Consider the following 17,514-nt stretch of genomic DNA (forward strand, 5'->3'; position numbering starts at 1 on the left):
CCATCTCTAGGTCATTTATAAATATGTTAAAAAGCAGCGGTCTCAGAACAGACCCCTTGAGGGAACCCCAATAACTACCAATACAATAACAATACAAAGTCTGGCATAGTATACTACTTTCAGTGTTAACACAATACATAATAAAACATTTTAATAGACAGTATAGGATGTAAGCAAAATGGAACATATAGATAGGTAAGAGAGTAAAAGAAGTTAGAAAATATGGTGACTAATTTAAAGAAAGCTGCACATGAGGTCAGAGAGGTTAAAGAACAGATTTTCACCATGCGCCCTCCACATGTCTAATAGTAAGTCCCCAGATACAGACTTGCCTCATAAGTCTTATTATAATAAAGTCCACATAACAATCACAATGCTTGCTTAATCAAACCCTTGAGGGTCCCCACATGGGTGAGGCCAGTTGCTGCTAAGGGAGCGCTCACAGTGAGTGCAAAACCTTTTGTTCAGACATAGTGTTCAATTATGCTTACCCTTACTCGAGTAGTGCTGAACCAGACCTTTGAGATCTAACTCTTCCTCCAGCAGATTATGCAGTATCCTCTCACATTGACAGTTCTCTAGGGGTGTGTGCCCAGGCTGGGAGGGCTAAGACTGTTGCTGCAACTGGCATTCAGTCTCATTAGGAATGTAGATATCTATGTGGTTGTTGGAGTAGAGAATTCCTTGGTAATTTGTCTGCCTGTTGCAAAGGTGGTGGATAGGATTGTAGAACGTGCTGGGGAGATGCTACCTGTTAGGGCACATGTGAGCACCTTAAGACACGGAAAGTTCAATGAGGAGGCTAGAGGGTAAAGAGAGATACTGGGACTGCAATAGAAGGGGCAGGAAGGGAAACAAAGAAAGAGGATGGACTTGGTAGAGAAGTAGACACAAGAACATAAGAATAGTTACACTGGGTCAAACCAATGGTCCATCTTGCCCAGTACTCTGCTTCCAACAGTGGCCAATCCAGGTCACAAATACCTGGCAGAAACCCAAACAGTAGCAACATTCCATGCTACTAATCCCAGGGCAAGCAGTGGCTTCTCCCATGTCTACCTCAATTGCAGACTATGGACTTTTCCTCCAAGAATTTGTCCAAACTATTTTTTAAACCCAGATAAGCTAACCGCTGCCACCATCTTGCAACGAGTTCCAGAGCTTAACTATTCTTGGAGTGAAAAGATATTCCTCCTATTAATTTAAAATATTTGTCTTTGTACTTGTTGAGTGAAAATTTGATTCACATTTACCCATTCTATACCAGAGAGCTGCACGGGAGCGGGGATAGCGGGATTCCCTCCAGGTCATGCGGGGTCCCCGTGGAAGTGCATGGCAATCCATCTTGTGCCTACATCAAAAGAAAAAAGGCATGTGGGAGCGTGCTCCTTTTGTTTTGTGGATTGCAGTAGTGTATTATAAAAATGCTCTTGCCTTTTTTATTACAACTTTTTCACAGCGAAGCATTGAATAATGAGGGAAAGGCTTCCTTCATACAGAAGTTTTGTCCAGCGTCAGTCTAAATGTGCCCACATTGTCCAGTTCATGACACTATTTTCACCAAGTTCATACAAAGTTAACATCTGTTTCATTATTGTTACCAAGTATTACATATTAAGGGCATTTGCTTTAAACTTTGTTTTACTTAATTTATCCAGTATTTACATGCACATGGTTTTGCTTTTTTAAACCCAAAGGTGAATTTTTATTTATTTATTTATTTATTGCATTTGTATCCCACCTATTTGCAGGCTCAAAGTGGCTTACATAGTTTTGTTATAAACAGTTAATCCTGGATGTCAGGTACAATTATTGTTGTGCAGAGATTAATTAAGGGAAGAAGTAGAGAGAAGAAGGAAGGAATTTAGTAGGAATATTAAACGATGGGTTTTCTTAAACAATGGGTTTTCAGAGGTGGATTAGTACAGTTCTGGGTTTTCATTGTAAGCTTTGTTGAAGAAATACGTCTTGAGGGATTTGCGAAAGGTAGTTGTTTCGTTGATTGTCTTCAGGTCTCTAGGTAGTGCGTTCCATAACTTCGTGCCTCATGTAGGAGAAGGTGGTATCATGCATCGTCTTGTATTTTAGTCCTTTGCAGTTGGGGAAGTGCAGGTCAAGAAATTTGCGGGATGATTTTGAGGCGTTTCTGGGAGGTAGGTCCACAAGGTTTAACATGTAGATTGGGGCATCTGCGTGAATGATTTTGTGTACCATTGTGCAGATCTTGAATGCAATAAGTTCCTTAAGTGGGAGCCAGTGAAGTTTCTCTCTCAAGGGTTTTGCACTTTCATATTTGGGTTTTCCAAATATGAGTCTGGCCGCAGTATTTTGGGCAGTCTGGAGCTTTTTGATGTTCTGCTCTTTACAGCCTGCGTACAGTGCATTACAGTAATCGAGATGACTTATCACCATTGACTGTACCAGGGTGCGGAATATGTATCTCGGGAAGAAAGGTTTAACTCTTTTGAGTTTCCACATGGAATAGAACATCTTTTTCGTTGTGTTTTTCACGTGATCATTGAGAGTGAGGTTTCGATCTATGGTTACTCCTAGAATTTTCAAGTTTTGCGAAATAGGCAAGGAACAGTATGTGTGGTTATGGTAGGGGAAGCTTTTTGTGTTATGTTGTGAGGTGAGAACAAGACATTGTGTTTTCTCTGCATTTAGTTTCAGTTGGAATGCATCTGCCAGGAGTGCATTATTTGGAGGCTTTGGTTAATCTCGTTGGTAATTTCATTTAGATCGTGTCTAAACGGTATGGAGATCGTGACATCATCTGCATATATGTAAGGGTTGAGGTTTTCAGTTGCTAGAAGTTTAGCCAAAGGTAACATCATCAAGTTGAATAAGGTTGGTGAGAGGGGGGATCCTTGGGGTACTCCACATTCAGGTGTCCAGCGGGGTGATCTGTCCGCTTTCGTTGTTACTTGGTATGATCTTGTGGTCAGGAATCCTTTGAACCATTTGAGAACTGTGCCTCCTATTCCGAAGTATTCTAGTATATGTAATAGTATTTCGTGGTCAACCATGTCAAAGGCACTGGACATGTCGAATTGTAGGAGGAGTATGTTGTTGCCCCATGCAATTTCTTGTTTAAATGAGTTCATTGCAGACACTAGCACAGTTTCGGTACTGTGATTTGACCAAAATCCTGATTGAGACTCGTGGAGAATTGAGTGGTTATTTAAGTATTCGTTAAGTTGTTTTGTTACTATGCCTTCCATGAGTTTGGTTATGAGGGGGATAGATGCTACTGGTCGATAGTTGGTTAGGTCCATTGTGCTTTTTTTTTAGCATCTTTCGGTAGCGGTGTAAGTAGGATATTTCCTTTGTCCATGGGGGAAAAGTCCATTTTGAAGTCTATGATTTACATGATTCGTGATGTCTATTTTGAATTGTTTGGGTGCTGATCTTATTAGACTGTTAGGGCAGATGTCTAATTTACATTGTGATTTGGCGTATTTTCCCAGCCAGCGTGAGATTTCTTTTGATGAAAGTGTGTCGAAGTTGGTCCCTGATCAATCTGCTGGGTGTTCTCCAGGTTTTGGCTCCATGCATTCAAAGATATTTGTGTAATTTGCTTTATTGCTGGGTATCATGAGTCGAAGCTTTGTAATTTTTTCCTTGAAGTAATTTGCAAGATCAGTTGCTGATGGGGTCTCTGTGTTGTTAGAGGTGACTGCAGTAGTGTTTAGTAGACTGTTTACGAGTGAGAAGAGTTTGTGTGTATCCTTGTAATTTGGTCCTATTTTGGTTTTGTAATATGTCCTTTTAGTTTGTCTGATGGTGTATTTGTATTTTCTTTGTAGTAGTTTCCAGTTTTTTAGTGTGTTTTCGTCATTTTTTCTTAAGGCTAGTTGAACAATTGGGTATAAACTGTGTTGTTTCTGAATTCTTTTGGAATTTGGGCTGCTTTGGGTCCTGTGGTGATCTGTGCATAATGCTGTCTTAGCTGAGTACAGAAGAAAATGATTTATGTTATTTTTATTAGTATTTTTACTGCTTATAGAATCTGGCTTTCGGTGGGGGAGAGAGGTCAAGGTGACTGCGGCATGGCAAGGGTTGGGCGGGCCAGGAACTGGGATGGAGGGAATTATTTGTGGCACAGATGGGTTAGATTCCCACTGGGACGGGCTGGATTCTTCAGGGGGACGGACGGGGACAGGTCAGATTTCTGTCCCCTTGCAACTCTCTTTTCCAGTCTCTGAAGAATCTACCTGTGGAAGGAAGGAAGGCTAAAGTTGTATGTAAACTGTTGACCCTAAATATCTTGACAGTTAAATTCTTCTGAAAATAACAAAAGGCTACATACACATTTATTGAGACTCCTATCACTGTCCCACAGGAGTTCTTTACTTACTCTTCTCACCAGGGATTGATAGAAAAGGAAGTCCTATTTGTTTTGCAGGCCTGGATGGTTGCGTCTTCAACCAAAGGAGACAGGACAAGGTTTCTACTGCTTTCATCTTGGGTGCTAGGAGGTATTTGAAGGATGACTGTGTTCTCTGGATCTCAGGGATAGATACTACAATCTGAGTTTGTTGTTGGAAAATAAAATCTTCAGTATCATTTTCTGCCCTTTAGCCTGAAATTAGCTCCTCATGTATTCATGAAATGCTTAATGGTTGTCATGGCATATCCATGTAAACTGGGGCTGATATGCATTTACTTATTTGAACAATTAGCTGAACAGAACACCTCTCGAACATGGGTAAATGAATCCATGCACACCACCATCTAGGTACTGGATCTTCTACGGTTTGTCATATTACCCAAACTCAATTTAAGCAATCACTACAATTAAAATTTAGTTGGGTTCACTAAATACTACTGAAGCAAGGCTTTGTTCTGTGCCAATGGGATCACCAAATTAGAATCCTTGGTATAAAAGTCCATTAGAGTCTGCATTTGTCATGGTTGGGATCTGCTGAGAATGTTTGTCCATGTTGATATCATATTGTTCTGCAGTGCTGTTAAATGTGTATAATTATGATACTGTTTCATGTTAGTCCTATTAAGTTTAAATTTACCATTTCCACGTTTACCTCATTTATTGTATTTGTATTTATACTTGGTCATTTTACTGTAACATAGTAGATGACAGCAGATAAAGACATGTACAGTCTATCCATTCTGCCCAACAAGATACCATATCTAATGAGTTTATGATGTGATACTTCATATGTATACCAGATCTTGATTTGTCTTTGTCACTTTCAGGGCATAGACCGTAGAAGTCTGCCCAGCACTGTCCTTGTTCTAAGTTTCTAAAGTTGTCGAAGCCCCTGAAAAGCTCCACTCTAGCCCATCCAAATCTATTCAGCCACAATCAGGGCAGAGACCTTAGAAGTGTTGCCCAGCACTGGCTTTGCTTCCCAATCAGCGGTGTTTGTTATGCTGTTAACCAAATTTTAAATTTTATGTTAAACTGTACCTGCTGTATACCACCACCTTGGGTGAATCTCTCTTAGAGGCAGTTAATAAATCACAATAAATGAATTATCTCTGTGGCACAGAGACAAGCCCAAATGGAACCTGACATACCAGTGAAGTCAAGCCATTAAAAGATTATTTTATTTATATTTGTACCCCGCGCTTTCCCACTCTTGGCAGGCTCAATGCGGCTTACATGGGGCAATGGAGGGTTAAGTGACTTGTCCAGAGTCACAAGGAGCTGAATGTGCCTGACGTGGGAATCGAACTCAGTTCCTCAGTTCCCCAGGACTAAAATCCACCACCCTAACCACTAGGCCACTCCTATTTGTATTACGGCACTGTCCAAAGAGCTCTTTGTCCTGGTGGCTGTGCTATGCTAATCTAGCTAAGGATTTGCTTTAATTTGATAATGGATGCTTCTAACATGGCCTGAGGAACTCATAGTCAAAAGACTTCATATCTAGAGTTGCTGATCTTTTCAGGAAAGACAATATTACATGAGCTTCCTAGAGTTAATAGACATGATGAACACTAAAGGTTTCAGAGATTGGTTTTTGAAGAGAACGTGCGTTTTGAGGTCTTTTCCTTGCTTTTTAGAAATATTTTGTTAAAATCAAACATATTTCCATATAAATTTTATTGGATTCCTCTTTATATGTTTGGTGATTGTTCTACTGTCCACAACAAATACCATGTAAGCAGTTCTGTTGCTGCACATGGTGTGTAGTGCATAGTATATGTGGACAGAGGGAGTAATGCTTGCAGTGCTGCCATATGGTACCTGTTCTGTGGGAGAGAAAAGCTTGTACTACCATTGTCTGCTCTACCTGTTCTGTGGTAGTGCAGTGAGTTTGTATGAGGCAGTGGAAATTCACACTTGTATACTGCAGCTGCCAGTGGGTCTCTGTCTCCTATGAGAAGCTTCCACTGCTGTTGCCAGTGATGTACATTTTTTCCATTTACATTCAGAATTTCAGTTTCCAGAATGGAATTGAGGGAGAGCACTGATTTAATAAAATGTATGTTAAGTCATCCTAATGATGTCTGTTACTGTTGGGATTATTTACTGGCAGTTAGTGGGTGCTGTCTGCCACAGGGTCCATTTTATTCTTCTGGGACCTGTATTAGTGTGCAGTAACTGTTAGTAAATGACCCCCTATACATTTAATATATGAATACTTACTTTTTCTAGAGAAAATAAAGAAAAATGTGTTTAATTTTCTTTTAATTTGTTTCAGACAGTCACAGTCTGCTGCTTGGATAGGTGGATTTGGTGCCCAGGCTCCCCAAGGACAAGGTGCCCCTGTAATACCTAGCCAACCAGGGTACAGCATGGCAAGCTACCAAACACAGTGATCCAGGATGTTTTTTCAGCGTACAAATTAGAATGAGCCTTCAGTTTCCACTGGGACTGGTTGAAGATGGAAATGTAAACATCAAGGAAAACAGAAATATTTATTGAAAAGCTGACATTTGGTTTGGCATCTTTAGCACAGTTTTGCTTTGGTGAAGGACAGATTTCTTCTAGTTTTTGCTTTTTTTTTCCCCCCTGTTCATGACGGATATATGAAAATGTTTTTCTTCATGTACAAAAGAATATTAAATAAAGTCATTAAAGATAATTCAGACTATAAATTTTGCTCTAGTAATTGGATTAGAAACAAACAAGTTTGCTTGTAGACTATAATTCCATTTTTTTTAGTGCTTTCAGTATTTTTTAAGCACTGATGTTGAATTTTCTAAGGGTTTTTGGAGTCGATGGAGTTTCTGAGAACACAGCATGATAGCCTGCAATTTGTTTACACTAAGGACCAATATTTTGTGGGTCACTTACAACATTTATTCTTTTCTTTACCAAACAATGCTTTCTCCCCCCCAAAAAATCCTAGAGGTAGGGTTCTGCATTAGAATATATTAATTTCCTGAAATCAGAGAGAAACTCTTTACTGACAGGGAATGTCTTGGCCTGAAGCAGCTGTATACTTCCCAGCCCTTTAGAGAGTAGGAGGGGATGTTTGCATTGTGCCTCAGCCACACAAAGCACTTGGTGATAATATATTCCCTTTTGAGCATTTGGTAGCATAAAGGAGCAAACCAAATTTTATAATCTAACAATTTTTAGTGTACCTTTCTAAAAATAATGAACTTAAGTGGAGCTGGAAATGAATGACCTATAAGCCTGCTATTGGATCCTGTCAGAGGCTGGGAAGGATGCACATATGTCCTGTCAGGAACCACCTGTCATGCTTAGGCATTTGCTACAGTGGGAGCACTGTGCTTCTAGAAGGCTGTCATAACTTGTTACTTTGGTGATGAAATGTGTGTTAGCTTTGTTATGACAAGGGTGATTTTTTAAAATTCTTTGAGTCTGGCAGCTCTAGCTGCATTGTCACAACAGGAGAGTTTTTGAGATTATCCATTGTAAATATGTATAATTTTCAGTGTTTGAAAGGCATGCTTAAAACTGTTGTCATTGAGTAAGAAAGACCTCCTACCATTATATGGCCTTGACAGCAGTATATTGCCACCTGTGTTTGAGTGTCAGTTCAGAGTTGATTAGCATATTGTGTTACTTAAGTTACTATGTCAGAGCCTTAATTTCATTTTTTATAAATTTTCACATATCATTAGATTTTTTAACTCTCTTCCTTAGTTCAACATTATTTGGTATGTAAATACCTTGGTTTGAACTTTAACGTATTTCAAGGTGGTTATGATTTGTACAGTGTCTAGATGTTTTGACAAACCTTGAAATGTTTTTTTTTTAAGTCTAAATATATTTTGTCCCCAAGTTTTTTTAACGGGATTGCTAAGACGCCTTATTTTAGAAGATAATTCATTGTGCCATTTGGTAAATTGAGATGCGACTGGAAAAATTATCTTGGGTTATGTGTGACTTCTCTGCTCTCCGCTTCCATTCCCCCATGAAACATTTTTTTTTCTGTGGGTGGTTTGCATGTAGTGAATTCATACAGAGAATGAGGGATTTGTTTTGTTTTTATTGAATGTGAAAACGAACAGAATATGTTGAAACTGTATACTTAGGTTATTTTTAAATTATTTTATGCACACATTGATATAAACTGCCTCAATAAATTTTAACATGGAATTTGAGTCCTACAGTCTCAATGATGTCTGTTACTGTTGGGATTATTTACTGGCAGTTTTATTTTTTAAAAAGTTCTATATTCCGCCTATCTACAAATATAGGTGGCTTACAGAAATGAGGCAGGAAATTCATTGAAATAGTTCTTGACTAGAGAAGATAGGAATTTCTGTAGGTCATATTCTAAAACATTGGGAGGGAGGAAGATGTTTGTCTTCAGCATCATCATTTTTGCACTTGGGGCCTTTTTTGCAAAGCCACGCTAGTGATTCACACTCAGCAATTGAGAGGAAACCCATAGGAATTGAATGGGCTTCCTCTCATTTGCCGTGCAAGAATCACTAGCACTGCTTTTTAAAAGAAGCCCTAAATGTCTTTTGAATGAGCAGTTGCCATACTTTGTTTAGAATGAGCCTTTTGTCTCCATTGAAGTTATTAGAATGTTTTGCTTTTTCTGTTTCCTCTTTGATTATGACCACCAACGATCTTCTTTCTCCAAGATTTGTGTCCTCCAAATCTAATCTTATGACCAGTTTCCTTAGCACGAAGGGCTACAGCTGATTGTTCTGTGTTTCAGAATTTATGGTGTCTCATGCTCTTTTGCCTTTCCTCGCCGGTGTGTCCAGTTTTGCCAATGTACAATTGGCCACAACTGCATGGGATTTTATATATTCCAGGGGTCTGGAGCTGAGGTAGCTGGTCTTTCACATGTGTAAATGTGGATGCCAAGTTCTGTGGTGCACTGTAGGCTGTTTTGATAATGATCTGCTTTAGTAGTTTACCTATGCAATCACCCCTTGGATGAGTTTTTTTCTTGCAGGGTCATCATCTAGTGTTGGTGGTTGTTGATTTCGCGGGTTGGATTGTCCAGAAGTTTAAGGGCTTGAAAAGTAGCCCTTATGCTGTAGCTATTAGCTAAGAATGTGTCTCGGAGAGTGTTCTTTTCTTTCTGAAGATTGTCCAGGTCACAGCACTTTTTATGGCCAGATGGTGGTGGGACTGCATGTAGATACCCCTCCTCGGTAGCATTTTCAATACCTCCAGGATAGCATTTTTAGAAGTGCACCCCGTTCTACTTGCAGGACCCAAGAGACAGGCAGAGCTCCAAAGTATCTATGCATGGATGAAGTGATTTTGCAGGGAGGAAGGTTTTAGATTTGTTAGGAACCAGGTAACATTCTGGGGAAGGGGGAACCTATTCTGGAAGGATGAGCTCCATCTTAACCATGATGGAACCTGGCTGCTGTCATCAACATTAAAAAGGAGATAAATGATTGGATGTCAAACAGGGGTCTCCTAGGGCATGGAGGGCATTTCAACAAGTGGCCTCTGATTTGGGACAAACTTTCTCATAGAGCACTTGGTTTATATATTGAAGTATAGCGTGGTCCAAGATATCCACGGAAACAGTCAACTCCATGCACCTGGGAAAAAAGGGAAGTGGAGATTAAAATATAGATGTCTACTTTCCGATAGATGTCCTCAGGAGTGAACCCAGCCTTTCCCGGATGAAGTGTTCTCCAAATATCAAGGAGATCAAGCATGTGCAAAGGAGATCACCACCCCCACTTCCATAACGAAGGGAAGTAGCTCTGTGTCCTGAAAGAGTCTTCCTATCATGAAGCAGATCAGCCACAGCATTAAAATCACCCACAATAATGAGGGTACTATGAGGCAAACCCAAAAGGAGCTTAGAGAGCAGGAAAAAAAAAGGTTCTATCCAGTATATATAACGTTTCTAAACCTGCGTTACCCAAACTGTAAAGGACTAAAATACAAATCAACATTTGCATCCAGCTTTTCCTACATTTGCATCCAGCTCTGGAACGCATTAACTAGAAACATTAGAACTGTGAACACCCATCTAAAATTCCGAATAGACCTCAATACTCACCTCTTCCGGAAAGCCTACTCAGCAGACCCAAACTAATTCATGAACAATGCATCACATCTATCAAACTAAGAAATGAACAATACCCCTTCCACATAATCCTATTACTTCAAACTGTACGAATTGTATCACTCCAATTTTAATTAAGTGTACTTCTACCCTTATCCTACTCTGTATTGCTCATTAGAAGCTGTAGTCCCATCCCCGGAGACTTATCAGCTTCATTGGGATTACTTTTCTCTATATGCTACTATATATTCGTCCCAGAGTTGTATTCTCTTTTCCGGAACCTTATCAGCTTCCTTGCACCTACTGTTATTCTATTTTCCACTCTGTATATATTCCCGAAGTTGGTACTCTCCTCTCCGGAACCTGTAAGCCACATTGAGCCTGCTGCTATGCCGGAAAATGTGGGATACAAATATAATAAATAAATATAACATATGCAAGGAAATCATAGCATAAAGTTAGCTCCCAACGCCTGAACCCTAGACCAAAGATCCAGGAGGGTTTTGTGTTTCGCCTGTGTCACTCTCAAGTCTGGAAATATCCTAATTTTTGAACCTATAAACATTGCCTCCAGATTTTGAAAGGAAAGCTCAAGAGCAAAAGTCACCACCAACGTAGTCCTTCAATTCACCTTCCCTCATAGGCTGAGTAACCAGGCCCTGGAGACTCCTAGAGCCCCGAATATACTGAGCCCTGGTAATAGGTGGTAAAGAATCTAGAGGCATTTATAATATCTCTACCATATACTTATTTATTATTGTACCCCGCGCTTTCCCACACATAGCAGGCTTAATGCTTAAACATTTTATTTATTTTTTGTTACATTTGTACCCCGCGCTTTCCCACTCATGGCAGGCTCAATGCGGCTTACATGGGGCAATAGAGGGTTAAGTGACTTGCCCAGAGTCACAAGGAGCTGCCTGTGCCTGAAGTGGGAATCGAACTCAGTTCCCCAGGACCAAAGTCCACCACCCTAACCACTAGGCCATTCCTCCATCTCAACTGCAGGTAAAAAGGGAGACCTAGAGAAGTTCAACAGTCTCAAATTAAGTCTTCTGTTCTAGTTTTCAAGTACTCCAAACATTGCTGGACAAAATTCTTCTCCTTAATTCTAGTCTGAATCCTAGATTTTAAAGAATCCAATTCAGGGCTAATTGGCTAGATGCCCATGCCTGAAACAGTACAGCATCTGAAATAGTTATTATATCATTAGTATTTTGCCTAGTAATGTTCAACAAAAAGGATTCCATGTTGCTTATAACATCCCACAGTGACTCCATTGTCATTACGGCAGGTTTCACCAATACCTGTCTTTCATCACAAACAACCTGGCTCACAACTTGAGTCAAACTACTCACATTTCCTTCTCCAAGGATTATGCTTGCAGAAAGTTGTTCCTCAATCAAAGCAGGAGCCACACTTGCTGTGGGTTGCCCCCTTTGAACGCCCACCTCTCCATTCTGAAGCAGTCCAGCCTTTCGCTTGCCCATTCATAGCTGCTTCCGGGTTATGGAACTCAGAGACCCCGCTCATACTGCCATCCGATGCTTCAGCCAAAGGTAAGGGCAAAGAGGCAGATAGTGTAGGACCTGGTGGTAGCCAATGGATCTTCCCATTTCAGCTCTCAAGGAGCCCGAAAGAACTCACAACACGCCGGGAAAGAGAGCGCCAGCAGGTATGTCTCTCCTTAAAGCACCATCTTGGATCTGTAATAGCTGTGAGAAGCAAGTTGCAATAGTCTAAGCGAGAGGTGATAAGAGTGTGGATAAGGGTTCTGGTAATGAGCTCACAAAGGAAGGGGTGAATTTTGGTGATATTATAGAGAAAGAAACGACAGGTTTTAGCAGTCTGCTGAATATGTGCAGAGAAGGAGAGGGAGGAGTTGAAGATGACCCCAAGATTACGAGCTGATGAGACAGGAAGGATATGAGTGTTATCCACAGAAATAGAGAATGGGGGAGGAGGAGGTTCAGAAGACTGTGAGATTTAGGATGCAGAGAGGGATTCAGTGTGATTTGCCGGGCATTGGGTTTTGTGAAAAGTTAAATATAATAAGCATACTATGAATCATTTCTATAGCACTATTAGACATACGCAGCACTGTACACGTTATTTGCAGGTACTTTCTGTGTCCCTAGAGGTTTAACAATCTAAGTTTTTGTACCTGGGGCAATGGAGGGTTAAATGACTTGCCCAAGGTCACAAGGAGCAGCAGTGGGAATTGAACCCAGGTTGCCAGGATCAAAGCCTGCTGCACTAATCAGGCCACTCCTCCACTCCATTTCTGAGACCTTGTGGAAGGATGATAACCAATGGGACACTCATACTAGGGTACGTATTATATTGTTGTTAGAGGGCCTTGAATTAAAACGACTAAAAATTCTGCAGGACACAAAGAATCCTTGCAATCCTTATGGATAGAAATTCCATGTGTAAAGGGAAAAGGATAGTGTTAGGAGAATACAGAGATGGGGTTGTTACTTTTTTAAAAGTACTTAAGTAAAAAGTAAAAGTACTGGCTTCAAAAGTAGTGAAGTAAAATTAGAAAGTCTTATCCAAAAATATATATATATATATACTCAAGTAAAAGTAAAGTACAGCTCTTAAAAACTACTTTTTTATATTACAAAGTAAAAAGCATTCTTCAGTTGGACCACAGAATCTAGTATGTTTACTAGAAGTACTGTATTGTGAATATGTACATACTAACTTGTGATCTGTCTAGATCTGAGGGTACAATGGAACAAAATTACAAGTTTAATACCTTTTCAACAAGTTGGCCAAAAATCTGTCATTCCCACCCCCTCCCCTGCACCAACAAAGTGTGATGTTGAAGTTATTGACCAAATTGGACACATTATTTTAGTCTTTCTTAATTGAGTTTTTATTAAATGCTAAGTTAACACCAGTAGCTGGTGTTCAAAATGGTCATCATTCATTTTACCTCTTTCTGGACTAAACAACTGTCCAGCAACACTAAACAAATGTCACATGCAGCACTGGCTGGTAAAGCAGTGTTTATTTCAGAAAAGATGTCTTTGAGAACAGGATATTCAACAAGTTCTGACACAGAATTTATACTGTTCATGTAGGCAAACAGAATAGCTTTGCCACTTGTGGTGTTGGTGTCTGCTGTGTTGAAAGTGAAGAAATCATCCACATCCAATTGTGTCAGAGCTGCTGTGGCACCTGCAGTAGTGTTAACTATGAGTGAACTCTTGGCTTGGGTTTTTTTCAACAGCAAATCCATTCCTAGCAATTTCCGCCTAGGGTCCTTGATCCATGCAGACTTGAATTTTGGATGTAACATTGCAGCTGCGATAAGTTCCTCATCCATTAACGGCTCTTCAAAGCACTTCTGTACACCACTTAGTAATCCTCTTATTAATGACTGACAGGTGTGAAGGGTGTTTTTCTCAAATCTTTTGTAACTTCTCTTTCAGCAATACCAGAGTAGGCACAAGAAAGGCCATGAACACTTTGGTTTTGCATTGAAGAATGTCTAAAGCTTGCATCAAAGGTTTCATTACACAGACATATTCTGCAATAAACATGATTTCTGAATAACAAAACTGGACAGCATCTAACTGTTTGCAGATTGAATTCATGACACCAATGCCTTTTTCAGTGATCAGACAATTAAGCCATTCCATTGAGTTGTAGATAGAGTTCCAGCAAGTCTGGTTAGGAGTTTAAAAAAAATGGAGGCCAAATGCTTGTTTGATAACCTCAGCAAACATCACACACTTCGTGACTGTTCCACAATGCTTGGAATTTGGCAAAAGTTGAGCAATACAGGTTTTTGTAAGCCAAATCAGAGTCTGTTTCTGTAGCATCATGTATAGTAAAAAGATGAGTGACAAGCACAATGCTGATGTGGAAGCAAATGAAAATCACCAGCTGCTGCTGATAAGATATCGTGCAAGTTATGAAATTCCATCTCATCTTCATAATCATCTGAAGTAATTTCATTGGCATGTTGTTGATATTTGGAAAGTTGTTGAAAAGCTTTGCAGAAATTGGACCCATTATCAGTAGTTTTTTGGTAATTTTATCCTGGAGGTGGAATTCAGAATAGATTGATTCTAATGCAGCTGCAATAGCATCATACATGTGGGATCCTTTTAGGTGGCGACGTGCCAAAGCCGTAGATCATCTTTGCATCGTCATTTGATCTATCTAGTGGACTGTTACCCCAGGGAAGGATCTGTGATGAACAGACCAACCGTCTGCTGCAATAGTAGCAAACTGTTGATTTTCCAGTTCTTGGATCAAGTTCATCCTTAATTTTGCAGTTTTTCTACTCATAACTCTCTGATTTGGAAGAATGCCCATAATCAAATTTTGACATGCTGGTGATTCTGTAGTAGTGGCAATGGCATAGCGCTGAAAGTCAAGCAGAGCTCCCGATGCCCATTATGAGGAGATCACGTTTCAGTTCAGACGAACCTGCTTCCGGGGAATTTTAAATTGGTCGCTGAGCAAATTGCAGGTCGCTACACTTGGGCATCAGCAGGCAACAATTGGGAGTTCTGATTGACTTTCAGCACTGCGCCGTTGTGGTATTACTAAGTATTAAGTCGCTGACCTTTGATTTTATTGCACAATTCATTTACAAAAGTTTTTGAAAATTAAACATTTTAACTAATTAAAAATAAATTCACCCCAGTATGGGAGGCAAATGATTATTACACATGATATGCTGCAGATCTGAACTAGCTTTGCTTTGATGTCTCCTATCTGGTTTTTAAAGTTTAGTTTATTTGACTTTTATTTTGGTAATCCAATTCTTTGTTTCCCAACACTTGTGCTCAGGTCTGTTTACTCCTTTTACTGTGTCTCATTTCCCATTGAGGAGTGACAGTTGTTCCCTTATATATTTTGAGAAGAGACAGAAACAGCAAGCAGGTAAATGTTGCACACTAACACCTGATTAGATAACTTGGGAGAAGGAGCATGATTTTGATAAGGGGGAATTGGCATCTGATTACTTAAGGAGGTAGGGTTGAGGAACTAAGATGAGTGACATAGGGGGATGCAGAAAAGAAAAGTGATTATGATGGGGGTTAAGAGGGGAAGGGAATATGATGCTGTGGGAGAAGGTTTGAAAACCCTACTGGTACTGATTTTCTACAAATTTCCTCTTCTTCAAGGGAAAGGAAAGTGATTATGGCAAGGGAGGTGGGGAAGAGCAGACTATACCACGAGGTAGGTTTGCTGCAATAAAATGCAACCAGTGCTCGGGGGGGGGGGGGGGGTGCTATAACACAAAAGGTTGGGAATCACTGTTTGTGACTACATCTGCTCTTTCAGGTTGTCTATATGTGACTTACAGTGCACCATTTTGATGGTTATTGTGGGGGCTAATATAGAATTACCTCGCCCTCAGTAGAGAAGAGGCAATTAGGGAATGTAAATTCTCAGTATAAATGATGAAACATTTTAGAAAGTAGCACTGTGGTATTTAGATAATTTAATTTCTGGAAAATAGTTACACTCCCTTATCTATAGATCTGAATTCTAAAGCCCAAATACTAACAACTGACACCACACCCAAAGATATTATGAAAATAGAAAGTATGTTTATTTAAGAGTAGTAGAGACAATGGTATAAATGCAAGGTATAAATTTATATCATTTGGTATAAATGCCAAAGATGGTCTTATCAAAAAGACAACTCAGTGCAAATGCATGTTGAACCCTAAACTTATCCTAGCCCAATAGCAATAACATAGCTATACAATCTGGATGTAGATGGCACCACATGACCAGTAGTTTACAGAAGATTCCCTGGACGAATTAGCAGGCAGGCAGAGTAGGGCTGCAGGTCTGGACAGATCGAGAGTCAGCAGCTTTTTGCCTTGGTTTCCAGCCTGTATTTATGCAGAGATCATAGGCTTCAGCTGGTTTGGTGACGTGACTCTTGGCCTTGCTATTGTTGCACAGGCCTGGAATGTTTATCACAACAATCTTGTTGGTTCATATAAGAACATAAGGGTAGCCATACTGGGTCAGACCAATGGTCCATCCAGCCCAGTATTCTGTTTTCCAAACTGGCCAAGCCAGGTCACAAGTATTTTTTTTATTTTTGTTACATTTGTACCCCGCGCTTTCCCACTCATGGCCATTATAAACCATAAAGTTGTATTTCTCTGTTTATTACCCTCCTCTCACCTACCAACACCCATCCTATTAGAATAGCAATGAAATGCTTTGATGTCCCCATGTATACCCCCACCCTCCCACTCTGTCAGACTGTCAAAGTAATGCTTTGATGTTTCTCTTATGTATACTATCTGCTACCACATTTGCTTATTTCCGATCTGACGAAGAAGGGCAACCTTCGAAAGCTAATCAAGAAATGTATTAAGTTATGTCCAATAAAAGAAGGTATCATCTTATTTTCTTTTCCATGTTTTATTTTGTTTGATTTCTATTGATAACCACTCATGGCAGAAACCCAAATTGTGGCAACATGCCATACTACAAATCCAAGGACAAGCAGTTGCTTCCCATGTCTGCCTCAATAGCAGACTATGGACTTTTCCTCCAGGAATGTTATGATTTGCAGAATCACAATATTGCCACAATGTGTCACGATGAGGGTCACCTTGATCACAAGTCCTTGTTCCCATAAACAATAAACAGGTGTTATCCCAGTTGTCCAGCTACTGCATCAGTGCAGTTGACGGGAAATTCCAGCAGTCATTGGCTGATCTGGCTCAATGCCTGTAGTCTGTGTAGAAGGCTTTACCTCAACATGTATCGGGATGTTTCAATGAGCCAAGTTCTGACCTATGGTACCACATAGTAGTATGTTATAGTGCTATTCATAGTACCACATAGGCTTTATTCTCCTACGTTCCACCCCCCACCTCTTTATTTCAAGGGGGTTAGTGCACAAAAGGGCTGAATTGCTTAAAATACTAGCTAAAAATATTATGGGATGCATTTACTTAAAAAAATGTAACATAATGGCTCATATATTGCTAAAACACATGGGTAAGAATGATAAACTGCCTTCATTCACATAAGCTTAATAAACAAATAGCAATTAACAATATAATTTTAT

The 17,514-nt window shown here is 39.9% G+C and overlaps 1 protein-coding gene across 6 annotated transcripts in view; it reads left to right on the top strand.

The window, feature by feature from the left end:
* TIAL1 (TIA1 cytotoxic granule associated RNA binding protein like 1) overlaps nucleotides 1–8,550 on the top strand; it is a 232,638-nt gene extending 224,088 nt beyond the window's left edge. For all 6 annotated transcript variants that reach the window (XM_030202615.1, XM_030202616.1, XM_030202618.1 and 3 more), the window contains one exon: nucleotides 6,675–8,550. In XM_030202615.1, the coding sequence (XP_030058475.1) occupies nucleotides 6,675–6,792 (118 nt within the window). In that variant the 3' untranslated portion in view covers nucleotides 6,793–8,550. The remainder of the gene's footprint in view (nucleotides 1–6,674) is intronic.
* Nucleotides 8,551–17,514: the final 8,964 nt, after the last annotated feature.

The sequence above is a fragment of the Microcaecilia unicolor genome, chromosome 5 (genome assembly GCF_901765095.1).
Source record: "Microcaecilia unicolor chromosome 5, aMicUni1.1, whole genome shotgun sequence".
Lineage (NCBI taxonomy): Eukaryota > Metazoa > Chordata > Amphibia > Gymnophiona > Siphonopidae > Microcaecilia > Microcaecilia unicolor.